At 46.8% G+C, this 14,062-nt stretch overlaps 1 protein-coding gene across 1 annotated transcript in view; it reads left to right on the plus strand.

The window, feature by feature from the left end:
* The window catches only part of LOC120924578 (von Willebrand factor A domain-containing protein 5A-like), a 134,574-nt gene extending 123,443 nt beyond the window's left edge, over positions 1–11,131 (plus strand). Inside the window, exons 16-18 of the mRNA XM_040335561.1 lie at positions 3,315–3,359; positions 7,256–7,318; positions 10,959–11,131. Coding sequence (XP_040191495.1) covers positions 3,315–3,359; positions 7,256–7,318; positions 10,959–11,116 — 266 coding nt within the window. The 3' untranslated portion in view covers positions 11,117–11,131. The remainder of the gene's footprint in view (positions 1–3,314; positions 3,360–7,255; positions 7,319–10,958) is intronic.
* The last annotated feature ends 2,931 nt before the right edge of the window (positions 11,132–14,062 follow it).

Below are 14,062 nucleotides of genomic sequence, written 5' to 3' on the forward strand. Positions count from 1 at the left end.
CAGCAGTACACGGCGCTTGCGCAATACGCTGCCACATGCTCCCGATGCTTGGGGCAGGTTATTCATTGAACACAACAAGGGGCGGATGCATACAGAATAGGCAACATGATGGGCAGTGCTTTTCTCAAAGACGCCAATGTATGGTTATTCATTGAACACAACAAGTGGCGGATATGTAGTTTATTGAGAAAATCCCCCAGAAAAGCACTGCTCAATAATACATCCTCCCCTTTGCGAAAAGCACCCATCATGTGGCCTTTTCCCCTTGTTGTGTTGAATGTATAACCATACATCCGCCCCTTTGAGAAAAGCATCCGCCCCTTGTTGTATTCCGTCCCTTCAATGAATAACCCATCCCGAGCATCAGGAGCGAGCGGCGTGTTGATTGCGCATGTACCGTGTACAGGTGATGAACAGCTGTTCATCCTCTGCGATTTTCTGTGGCTCCGTTTGCGCATGCGCTGTGACCTGCCCTGTCCAGGCGGGGCATTATCCGACGGGGAACCCATACCGACAGGACACCGGCGTTGTTTTGTTTGCATTTCATCTGCCGGTGTTTCGGCTCCCCATCACAGATTGCCCTGGAAGTGACATTCCAACGCCGCTATCTTGCTACACCCCACACCATTGCACAGTAATGATAGAGTGAGAAGGGGGCAAGCGGACATCTTGTTACACCTACTGGAGTTTTAGATTTCACAGTTATTTTCAACACAAAACGGAGCTAATACAGTGTTTGTAAATCTGACGGACTGTTTACATGTTACATTTTTAAAGCAGCAGCAAACCTGCTGACCTTACATGGTTGCTAATGTGACAGAACACCTCTGATTTTTCACATTTAACATGTAAACAGTCCGTCGGATTTACAAACCACTATATTTAAGCATATAAGCTCCGTTTTGTGTTAAAAATAACTGTGAAATCTAAAACTCCGATGGGTGTAACAAGATGTCCGCTTGCCCCCTTCACACTCTATCATTACTGTGCAATGGTGTGGGGTGTAGCAAGATGGCGCGCGACGAAACGTCACTTCCGGAGCAATCTGTGATGGGGAGTGAAATGTGACACTACACCAGCAGGGAAGCCAGCTGACAGTCATCGGTCGTTAAAGCGGAGCTCCACCCTGAATTTAACTTAATGTCAGTGGCCCAGATTCAGCTACGAGTTGCGCTTTATTTGCGGAGGCACAGGGCAACGATTTTGCCCTGCGCCCACGCAAATATTTTGCGCTGCCCTCGATTCACGGAGCAGTAGCTCCGTAAATTGCGAGGGCGCGCCGGCAAATTTGCCCGGCGTAAGCGCGCGCGATGTAAATGATCCCGCCGGGGGCGGGAATCATTTAAATTAGGCGCGCTCCCGTGCCGAGCGTACAGCGCATGCTCCGTCGGGAAACTTTCCCGACGTGCATTGCGGCAAATGACGTCGCAAGGACATCATTTGCTTCAAAGTGAACGTGAATGGCGTCCAGCGCCATTCACGATTCACTTACGCAAACGACGTCAAATTCGAACGTCGCGACGCGGGAACACCGGGTTTCCTATAGCATTGGCTGCGCCTGCTATTAGGATGTGTAACGTTACGCGAAACCCGACGTACGCAAACTACGTAATTTGCGTACGCAGGGTTCGCGCAACGTTGTGAATCGGTGTTAGTATGCAATTTGCATACTATACACAGATCACAATGGGAGCGCCCCCTAGCGGTCATCGCTAGAATGCAGCCTAAAATCTGCGTGGCGTAAGAGCCTTATGCCACGCAGATTTTAGGCTGCAGTCGGCGTAACGAGTTCTCTGAATCAGGAGAACTCGTTACGCGGGCGCAAGTCAGCAATTGCGCTGCGTAACTATGGTTACACAGGCGCAATTGCTACCTGAATCTGGGCCAGTATTAATAATGGTACAAATCAATGCTAAATCCGATAGTTTTAGATAAAAAAGTTTTACTGTACCATCTGAACTGGTATGGCTTCCGGTCTGCAGCCCCTCGGGTTTCCGTCTGGTTTTCTCTGATTTCCTGTCCCGCGCTGTGTCTTCTAGGAGCTTGTCTCGTAGCTCCCTAATTATCATATTTGGCCCTTGTGAAAGCAAACATCGCGCAACTTCGTGTAGCAGGAAGTGACGCGGATGTAAACAAAGGAAGGAGGGTTTTGAACAATCTCCATTACACAGATACAGATTGCTCGTGCGCATGCGACATCAGCATCCACCGGAACAAGGAAGTGCCGGGCTGTGGGCTTATGCCCACAGTTAAAATGGAGAAGAAACCGGATGGAGGAATATACGTTTTTATTTGAGACTGTATAGCAGCGGAGCGGCCGGGGGAGACAGGACACTTGAGTTGCGCAAATTAGGGTCATTTAACTTTTAAATAGCCATTAAGAAAAAAAAGTTTTTGGCGTTGGAGATCCGCTTTAAGGATGCGGCGGCCGTCTTCCCGGCTTGCTGCTTAACAACCAGCTATTCTTTACACAGGATTTAATCCGAATTCTAATCGTTCTAATCCGAATCCGAATCTCTGAATAACCAAAAATGTGTCCATGTTTGTATTCAGAACAAAATTAATTGCACGTGTCTATTAGGCCGCGTACACACGGTCGGAGAAAACCGATGAGAATGGACAGAGGTTCAGTTTCATCGGTGCAAACCGACCGTGTGTATAGCCCATGGGTCTGTTTTCCTTCGGTCCAAAATTTGAAAACATGCTTCAAAACCGAACCGATGGACCGCTGCCCGATCGGTCCAAACCGATGGTTAGTACACAAAAGCATTGGTTCAAAACCCGCGCATGCTCATAATCAAGTCGACGCATGCTTGGAAGCATTGAACTTCGTTTTATTCAGCACGTTGTGTGTTTGACGTCACCGCGTTCTGACCCGATTAGTTTTTGGAACGATAGTGTGTACGCATATCAGACCATCAGGCCATTTCAGCGGTAAACCGATGGAAATGGCCCGTTGGACCATTCTCATCGGTTTGGAACGACCGTGTGTACGCGGCCTGAAGTATATAATAACTAAAGGGCGTGTGTATCTCTGACCTTGTCAAGTCCTGTGTCAGTTAGCTTTGGGCTGCCTATCAGGTCTTTCAGATAGGTAGCGGAATGGCCAGCTGAAGTAGTTCCCATGACAGGCTGACAACCCGGCTGCTAATTGTGAGGCAGTGTCTAAGTGTTGTCAGCCTGTGACAGGAAGTGCTGCTAATGGCAGGATCTAAAGTTAAAAAACTTTGCAAAAGATTCACAAAATTATTCGATTTACTTATTTACTGATTTTTTCTTTTTGATGTTTATGAAGCTTTTTTTTTAATGTACAGGCAAAAGAAAACAGAACGTCCTTAGCAAAAAAATGGCATCGCCAGGTATGCGATTGTACACTGTAGGGGATCAGTCACTAGTTGAATTTTGAGAATTACTGCATGAGCAAAAGGAAAAACACAACAGGGTTTGCGTCAGAGCCCTAGCACACAGGTCCAACTTTGGATCCGACTTCAAGTCGCGCTGCATGAAGAAATCAATGTAAGTGAATGGAGCCGTCTTAGGCCGCATTCACACCTGAGCGTTTTGTCGCCTGAAGCATGAAGCTCCAAAACGCTAGAGGGGAAAAAATACATTATTCTCAATGGAGATGGTTCACATCTCCACTCCAAAAGCCTGAAGCGCGAATTGGGCGGATTTGGGCGTTTTAGAACATTTGTATTTCATAGGAACAGTCCATCCTGTGTTTCAGTATTCCCATAGAAAGTAATGGAAACACTCGATTTAAGTGTCTAGTGCGACAACGAGCGTTTCTACGGGCGTTTTGTCGCTTTAATCTGTTCTGTGAAATAGAACATTTCACCCAGGCAGAAGATAAAAACAATCTACAAACATGGCAACAAGTGATGAAAGAGATGATCATTTTTCCTATTGGCTAAAACAAAAAACGTTGAAGTTCAAAAACGTCGGACAACGCTGTATGCAAACGCGCGAATACGTGTGAATACGCTACGCTACGCTCAGGTGTGAATGCAGCCTAAATGCACACTACTGCAGTCGCTCCGACTTGAAAAAAGGTTCCTGTACTACTTCAATCTGACTTCTAGGCGACTTGTACCCATTGATTTCTACGGAAGTAGCCTCCAAGTCGCATCCCCGTTCACAGTGAGGAACTTTACAGAAAGTCGCCCCAGTGTGAACCTGTTCTAAGGCAAACCCCTCCTTCCCACAGGGGAACTCCACACCAAATTTTAAATAAAAAAATGGTGTGGGTTCCCCTCCAAGAGCATACCAGGCCCTTGGATCTGGTATAGATTTCAAGGGGAGACCCCTATGCCGAAAAAACAGCGTGGGGGTCCCCCCAAAATCCAGACCCTTATCCGATGGAGCGCCCCCCCTGAACCGTACCAGGCCGCATGCCCTCAACATGGGGGGTGGGTGCTTTGGGAGCGCCCTGCGGCCCCACCCACCCCAAAGCACCTGGGGACAAGGGCCTCTTCCCGACAACCCTGGCCGTTGGCTGTCGGGGTCTGCAGCTGGGGGGCTTATCGGAATCTGGGACCCCACTTTAATAAGAAGGCCCCCCAGATACCGCCCCCCGTGTGAAAGAGTATGGGGTACCCATTCACCTGGGGGGGAAAAGTGTCAAGAAAAAAAACACACTAGACAGGTTTTTAACAGTCATTTATTAGGCAACCCCGGGGGTCTTCTTCCGATTTTGGGGGTCTTCCGACTTCTCCGCTCTCCGGTTCTTTCTCCCTTCTGCAAGGCACCTCCGCTATCTTCTTTCGGCTCTTTTTCTAGCGGGGCCCGGTTTTCTCCCGACTTCGGGGGTCTTCTTCCGACTTCGGGGGTCTTCCGACTTCTCCGCTCTCTTCTCCCTGCCCTGCAATGCCCTGCAATGTCCACCCTTTCCTGCCTGATGCCCATTCATAGAAGCCATACTACAGCTTCTATGAATGACATAGGATCTGTACATGTTGGGGGCGGAGCTATACATCCTCCCATCCTCCATTCTTCAATCCTGTGTCATTCAGAGAAGCTGTAGTATGGTTTCTATGTGTGGCAGATTTGGAAGGAGAAGGCAGGCATAGTCCGCTCTATGCATGAGAGCTCCTTACAGCCCTTTACCTGTATTAAAGCAGAGTTGCACCCAAAAGTTGAAGCTCCGCTTATCTGACTCCCCCCCCAGCTCCGGTGCCACATTTGGCACCTTTCAGGAGGGGGAGCGGGTACCTGTTTTTGACAGGTACCTGTTACCACTTCCAGGAGATTGAGCTGCGGCACGATCACTCAGATAATTGATATTAACCACTTGGGATCCGCCTGCCGTCAATTGACGGCTACAGCGCGGATCCCAAAAGCCAACACGACGTCAATTGACGTCCGCCCCTTTGGGCGGTCCCCGCGCGCGCTCCAGAGCGCGCAGCGGGGAAAATCTGTGTTGGCCGTGTCCCTCGGACACAGCCAATTACAGATCGCCGCGAACGGCCAATCAGAGTGGCCGTTTGCGATGCGATCTGTGCGGCCAATGAGAGATGATCTCATATGTAAACATATGAGATCATCTCTCATTGCCGTTTTACACAGAGACAGCGGTGCTGTCTCTGGAGAGGAGACCGATCTGTGTCCCTTGTACATAGAGACATAGATCGGTCACCTCCCCCAGTCACCCCCCCTCCATCTACAGTTAGAACACTTTCTAGGAAACATATTTAACCCCTTCCTCACCCCCTAGTGTTAACCCCTTCAATGCCAGTCACATTTATACTGTAATTAGTGCATATTTATAGCACTGATCGCAGTATAAATGTGAATGACGCCAAAAATGTGTCCGATGTGTCCGCCATAACGTCGCAGTCCCAATAAAAATCGCAGATTGCCGCCATTTCTAGTAAAAAAATAAATAATAAAAAAAAATAATTCTGTCCCCTATTTTGTAAGCGCTATAACTTTTGCGCAAACCAGTCGCTTATTGCGATTTTTTTTTTTTTTACCAAAAATATGTAGAAGAATACGTATCGGCCTAAACTGAGAAAAAATATATATATTTTTTTTTTAAATTGGGATATTTATTATAGCAAGAAGTAAAAAATATTGTATTTTTTACAAAATTTTCGCACTTTTTTGTTTATAGCGCAAAAAATAAAAACCGCACAGGCGATCAAATACCACCAAAAGAAAGCTCTACTTGTGGGGAAAAAAGGACGTCAATTTTGTTTGGGAGCCACGTCGCACGACCGCGCAATTGTTAGTTAAAGCGACGCAGTGCCGAAAGCTGAAATTTCACCTGGGCAGGAGGGAGGTATATGTGCCCAGTAAGCAAGTGGTTAAAAGAAGAGGCATTTACAAGGCACAAATACGTTGTATTGAAGACAAAAAGCTTAATAGAAGAAGGTAAATGGGCATCAGAAAATACTGACTGTGATAGAAATAGCAGCCAGATCGTGATATCCTAATGTCAGTTGCAAAGCTTCAGGTGAAGGGTCATTGCATATGAAGGATAAACTGCACATGTCCCCAGACCTGCCAAGGCCATGCAGTGCAGCCATATAACAACCCATTGAGCTCCCGAAATGGGAGCTCCCTGGGTTGTTATATGTGATCCTATTGGCCACCGAGGAGGAGGAGGGAGGAGACGCAGGGGAAGCCCCCGTGAAGCACCAGGAGGAGGAAACGCCCTCCAGAGGGAGCGCTACCCATGACCTAGATGGGTAAGTGTGGGGCTGGTGAAAGTGAAACCACAGATTGCGAGTAACGCGGTTAACGAGCGCTTCGCAATACAAGCATTATTTTTTTCAATCCTGACTCGGTTTGCAAGTGTTGTCTCTCAAAATGAGCAGGATTCAAGCCACAGCGGTGTGCAATACCGCATTTGGCCAGAGGTGCAGGGGGCGCCGCTTCAGAGGCGAGCGGAAATACTTAGAAAATCTCGGAAATACTCACTTCCCGGGCCTTTCCAAGGTTTTCCCAGTTCAGTCGAGCTGCCCCCGAGCCTTTCCGAGTATTTACGAGGCTCTCAGGCGCCCCCCTACCTCTGGCCACATGCGGTATTGCATGCCATAGAAGTCTATGTGGAAGACATTTTTTTGTTTCAATTGACTTCTATGGCGAAACTCACTTTGATATGCGAGTGCTTTGGATTACGAGCATTCTCCTGGAATGGATTATGCTCGTAATCCAAGGTTCCACTGTATAGGGAAATCTTCATCAGAGATTGAAGGTAAAAGGACAAAATAAAAATACAAATGTTAGTTTTCTTTCTCTTATGTTTTAACAGCACCTTTTTTTGGAGGAGCACCTGAGATGTTACGCTGTGCGATTGAAGAAATGGATACGAGAGGTAAGAAGTTACAACGTCATGGTTAATCACCTCAAGTTCGGAAACTTTTACCCCCTTCCAGTCCAGGCCAATTTTTCAGCTGTCAGCGCTCTCACACTTTGAATGGCAATTATTTAGTCATGCCACACTGTACCCAAATTAAATACTGGGGGCCAGATTCACGTAGATCAGCGGATCTATAGATCCGCTCGATCTACGTGATTTAAGATCTGCTCCCGCAAGTTTAAGAGGAAAGTGGCTAATTCACAAACCACTTACCTCCAAACTTGCGGCGGCGGATCCTAAATCCCCCGGCGGAATTCAAATTCCGCGGCAAGGGGGAGTGTACTAATTAAATCAGGCGCGTTCCCGCGCCGATTTAAATGCGCATGCGCCGTCCGCGAAATTCCCCGGCGTGCATTGCTCCCACTGACGTCGCTAGGACGTCAGTGGTTTCGACGCTTACGTAAACGACGTCCGTCCGTATTCGAGAACGACTTGCGCAAACAACGTTAAAAATTCAAATTTGACGCGGGAACGCCGGCTATACTTAACATTGGCTGCGCCTGATAAAAGAAGGGGTAAGTATACGCCGGGAAAGCCGCTACGGAAACGTCGTAAGAAGACTGCGTCGGGTCCGCGTACGTTCGTGAATTTGCGTATCTCGCTGATTTACATATTATTTATCATAAATCAGCGGGAACGCCCCCGGCGCCATTTTTAAATGGGGAAAAAAAGATCCGACAGTGTAACACAGTGTAACACTGTCGGATCTAAGCCATATCTATGCGTATCTGATTCTATGAATCAGGCGCATAGATAGGACCAATGTAAGTCAGAGATACGATGGTGTATCTGTAGATACACCGTCGTATCTCTTTGTGAATCTGGCCCACAGCGTGTAAACGTGGCTAAACGCCCATTTTTAGACGTCGGTTTCTAGCTGTCAAGTTAATTCGTTCAGGAGAGGTTGAACAATGTCCCGTGTACACAAAGCCTTCGTTTTTGTTAGAAAATTTATTTTGCAAATAAAATAATATTTTTTTCAAAAAATTTAGGCCAAAATGTATTCCACTACATTTCTTTGGTAAAAATACCCCAAATCAGTGTATATTATTTAGTATGTGTGAAAGTTATAGAGCCTACAAGTCATGGAATATACAGTCCTGATGTACTGACGGCCTATCTTGAGGCCCTAAATTACCAGGACAGTACAAATATCCCCCCTGAAATTACCCCTTTTTTGGAAGTAGACAGTCCAAGGTATTTATGAGGAGGCATGGTGAGTTTTATGTATTTTGTGTAAAATGAAGGAATTACCGTATTTAATCGGCGTATATCGCACACTTTTTTCCCCATAAAATCGGGAAAATCGTGGGTGCGTGTTATATGCTGATAGCATACCTCTGAGGGGAAGGAGGGGGACGAGCGCCCGCCGGAAATCACCGAACCGTCATCTCCTCTCGGCTCTCACTCAGCTGTCACGTCACACACGCACAGTCCCGCCTCCGCCACCAGCATTGGACCAGTGTTCTGTCTATCACAGGAGATGGTCCAATGCAGATGGCGGAGGCGGGACTGTGCATGTGTGACGTGAGAGCCGAGTGGAGAGGAGATGACGGCTCAGTGATTTTTCCGGCGGGCGCTCGTCCCCCTCCTTCCCCTCTGAGGTATGTGTGGTATGTGTGTGAGAGCCGAGGAGAAAGGCGATGACGGCATGATTCCGGCGGGCGCTCGTCCCCCTCCTACATTGTACCCCTACCATTTCACCCAAAAAGTGACAAAAAAGGTAGAAAAATACACATACACAGCTTGGGACAAGTCCTTTAACCACTTAAGGACCCCTTCGCGCCAATATACGTCGGCAGAAGGGCACGGCTGGACACAGGCACCTGTACATCCTCTTTAAGAGCCCAGCCGGCGGCGCGCTCGCGACCCAGTCCGAGGCTCTGCGTCTGCGGACCCGAACGCCGCAGGTGTCCCGCGATTGGTCCCCGGAGCTGAAGAACGGGGAGAGGCGAGTGTAAACACACCTTCCCCGTTCTTCATTGTGGCAATGTTCGTGATCGTCTGTTCCCTGATATCTGTTCCCCTAATATAGGGAAAGACAATCACTGATGTCACACTTCCAGCCCCGCCCCCCTACAGTTAGAAACACATATGAGGTCACACTTTACCCCTACAGCGCCCCCTAGTGGTTAACTCCTTCACAGCATTGTCATTTTCACAGTAATCAGTGCATTTTTATAGCACTTTTTGCTGTGAAAATGACAATGGTCCCAAAAATGTGTCAAAATTGTCCAAAGTGTCCGCCATAATGTCACAGTCATGAAAAAAATCGCCACCATTAGTAGTAAAAAAAATGATTAACAAAAATGCCATAAAACTATCCCCTATTTTGTAAATGCTAAAAACCAATCGATAAACGCTTATTGCGATTTTTTTACCAAAAATATGTAGAAGAATACGTATCGGCCTAAACTGAGGGAAAAAAATAATTATATATTTTTTGGGGATATTTGTTATAGCAAAAAGTTAAAAATATTGAATTTTTTCAAAATTGTCGCTCTATTTTTGTTTATAGCGCAAAAAATTAAAACCGCAGAGGTGATCAAATACCACCAAAAGAAATCTCTATTTGTGGGAAAAAAGGACGCCAATTTTGTTTGGAAGCCACGTCGCACGGCCGCGCAGTTGTCAGTTAAAGCGATGCAGGGCCAAATTGCAAAAAGGGGCCAGGTCCTTAACCTGCATAATGGTCCGGGTCTTAAGTGGTTAATAAAAAAAATAAAATAAATTCCAGCGCTATAATCCTTCAACGACCCGCCGCCACAAACGATTCCGCCTCATAGGAGGCGCCCGGCTGAATGACGCGCGACCCGTCTGACAGTTCTCAAATAACCGAGGGTAATGGGGGTTTCCCGTGACACGTCAGAGGGGGGCGGGGTCACCCATCCACGTCACGGGTGGCACCACCCTCGGTTATTTGAGAACTGTCAGATGGGTCACGCGTCATTCAGCCGGGTGCCTCCTATGGAGGCGGAATCGTTTGTGGCGGCGGGTCATAGAAGGATTACAGCGCTGGAATTGTTTTTTTTTTATTAAAGGACTTGTCCCAAGCTGTGTGTATTTTTTTTACCTTTTTTGTAACTTTTTTTGGGTGAAATGGTAGGGATACATTGTACCCCATTACCAATTCACATAGGGGGGCTGGGATCTGGAGGTCCCCTTTGTTAAAGGGGGCTTCCACATTCTGATAAGCCCCCCACACGCAGACCCCCACAACCATCAGGCAAGGGTTGTGGGGATGAGGCCCTTGTCCTTATCAACATGGGGACATCATCCCCATGTTGAGGGCATGTGGCCTGGTATGGTTCGGGGGGGGGCGCTCTCTAAGAAAAGTTATGTCGGTCGGATGAAGCCTATTTTCAGGCGTATCTAGTTCTGTGGGCACAGCGCATAGATACGACGGCGCATATTTACACTTACGCGGCATATCTCGAGATACGTCGGGGTAAGTGCTTTGTGAATCCGGGCCTATGTATATATTAAATTATTGTTTTGGGTTTAGTTCAACTTAAACAGTTATTTTTTTTAAGTATATGTGTTATCTTACCTTTGTTACTTTATTATTATTTTTGTCTGTTTTTATCCCTGCCAGCAACTGCTGTCCTAGCGGAGACCCCCGCACTTGTGAGGCTGATCACCCTGCAGAATGCAGACGGATCCTGGGACCTGACCCCCCAAATCCCTGCTGTCCTGGGAATATCTGAGACAGACATAAAGACTGGGAACCCCGACCAGGTATTGTGTTATTGACCATATCTCTAATAATTACAATTTACCTGAGAAAATCATTTTTTAATTATATATTTTTTTATGTTTGACATTAACCACTTAAAGACCGCCTCCTGCACATTTACGTCGGCAGAATGGCACGGCTGGGCACAGAAACGTACCTGTACGTCCCTTTTAAGTGCCCAGCCGTGGGCGTGCGCCCGCGACCCGATCCGAAGCTCCGTGACCGCGCCCGCGGGACCCGTGGACCTGATCACCGCCGGTGTCCGCGATCGGTCACAGGAGCTGAAGAACGGGGAGAGGTGAGTGTAAACAAACCTTCCCTATTCTTCACAGTGGCACTGTCACTGATCGTGTGTTCCCTGATATAGGGAAAGGCAATCAGTGACGTCACACATCCAGCCCGCCCCCCCTACAGTTAGAAACACACATGAGGTCACACTTAACCCCTACAGCGGCCCCTAGTGGTTAACTCCCAAACTGCAATTGTCATTTTCACAATAAACAATGCATTTTTAAAGCACTTTTCGCTGTGAAAATGCCAATGGTCCCAAAAATGTGTCAAAATTGTCCGAAGTGTCCGCCATAATGCCGCAGTTATGAAGAAAATTGCTGATCGCCGCCATTACTAGTAAAAAAAAAATATTAATAAAAATGCCATGAAACTATCCCCTATTTTGTAAACACTATGGGCCAGATTCAGCAAGGATTTACGCCGGCGTATCTATAGAAATTAGGCTGGCGTAATTCTCTTACGCCATCGTATCTTAGGGTGCATATTTACCCTGGCCGCTAGGTGGCGCTTCTGTCGTTTTCGGCGTAGAATATGCAAATGACCTAGATACGCTGATTCACAAACGTATGTGCGCCCGGCGGAATTTTTTAACGTCGTTTGCGTAAGGCTTTTCCGGCGTAACGTTGCTCCTGCTTCTATGAGGCGTACACAATGTTAAGTATGGACGTCGTTCCCGCGTCAAATTTTGAATTTTTTACGTCGTTTGCGTAAGTCGTTCGCGAATAGGGCTTTGCGTAAATTACGTCCACGTTGAAAGCATTGACGATTTGCGGCAGAATTTCGAGCATGTGCACTGGGATTTTTTTCACGAACGGCGCATGCGCCGTTTGTTAAAAACGTCATTTACGTGGGGTCATGTTTTATTTACATAAAACACGCCCACCTCTTCTCAATTTGAATTTGGCGCGCTTACGTCGGCTGATTTACGCTATGCCGCCGCAACTTACGGAGCAAGTGCTTTGTGAATACTGCACTTGCCCGTCTAAATTGCGGAGGCGTAGCATAAATAGGATACGCTACGCCCGCACAAAATTACGTCCCCCTACCTGAATCTAGCCCAATAAATTGTGCGCAAACCAATCAATAAACGCTTATTGCGATTTTTTTTTTACCAAAAATATGTAGAAGAATACGTATCGGCCTAAACTGAGGAAAAAAAATGTATATCTTTTTGTGGGATATTTATTATAGCAAAAAGTTAAAAATATAGTTTTTTTTTTAAATTGTCGCTCTATTTTTGTTTATAGCGCAAAAACTAAAAATCACAGAGGTAATCAAATACCACCAAAAGAAAGCTCTATTTGTGGGGAAAAAAGGACGCCAATTTTGTTTGGGGGCCACGTCGCACGACCGCGCAATTGTCAGTTAAAGCGAAGCAGTGCCTAATCGCAAAAACTGGCCAGGTCCTTTATCTGCATAATGGTCCGGGTCTTAAGTGGTTAATAAATAAACAAAGAAAATAAAAGAAACATGTGTTCACCTATCTGCAGGTGGTATTTGATGGTTGACTTGCAGCCCTTAAAATCCAAATCAGTCCCTGTTGGGTGATGTCTGACCACGTGTTTAACGGGAATTCAGAACCAAGAATTAACCACTTGACCTCTGGAACATTTACCCCCCTTCATGACCAGGCCATTTTTTGCTTTTTGGCACTGCGTTACTTTAACTGACAGTTGTTTTTTCTCCACAAATAGAGGTTTCTTTTGGTGGTATTTGATCGCCACTGTTTTTTTTTTTTTTCTTTTTGTGCTATACAGTGCCTTGAAAATGTATTCACACTCCTTGAAATGTTCCACATTTTGTCATGTTACAAGAAACATTTGAATGTATTTTATTGGGATTTTATGTGATAGACCAACACAAAGTGGCATGTGAAGTGGTGAAGTGGAAGGAAAATGATAAATGTTTTTCAACATTTTTTACAAATAAATATGGGAAAAGTGTGGGGGGTACATTTGTATTCAGCCCCCTTTACTCTGATACCCCCTAACTAAAATCTAGTGGAACCAATTGCCTTCGAAAGTCACCTACCGTATTTATCGGCGTATACCGCACACTCTTTCCCCCTTAAAATCAGGGGAAAATCGTGGGTGCGCAATATACGCCGATACTGTTGCAGCGGTGTTTGGTTTTTTGAATTAGGCACTGAGCGCCTCCGCCTAGAGCCACCGCCTAGAGCCGAGCCCGAGTGTACTGCACACTCGGCTTCGCCCACAGCCACCCGAGAGAAGCCAAGAGGAGCCGAACAAGCAGGAAATCCAGCTCCTCTCGACTCGGCGCCTAATTCAAAAATGAACACCGCCGCAACCCCGAGCAACGTGCGGATGGAGGACTGGACGGACCCCGCAGATGGACACCTGGACAAACCCTGTGAGGAAGCCGCAGACGGACACCTGGACGGACGCCGCGAGGAAGGCTGGACGGACCCCGTGCACGGCCGCAAACGGACGACGGACCAAACAAGGCCGCCGATGGGCACCGGGCAAGACACCAGAACTGTAAGTAATTCATTTTTTTTTCCAGGAATTTCCCTTCTAGATTAGGGGTGCGCGCTATACGCCGGTGCGTGCTATAGGCAGATAAATACGGTAAATAGAAAATAGAATCCACCTGTGTGTAATTTAATCTCAGTATAAATACAGCTGTTCTGTGAAGCCCTCAGTGTTTTTTTT

The sequence above is a fragment of the Rana temporaria genome, chromosome 1 (assembly GCF_905171775.1).
Source record: "Rana temporaria chromosome 1, aRanTem1.1, whole genome shotgun sequence".
Lineage (NCBI taxonomy): Eukaryota > Metazoa > Chordata > Amphibia > Anura > Ranidae > Rana > Rana temporaria.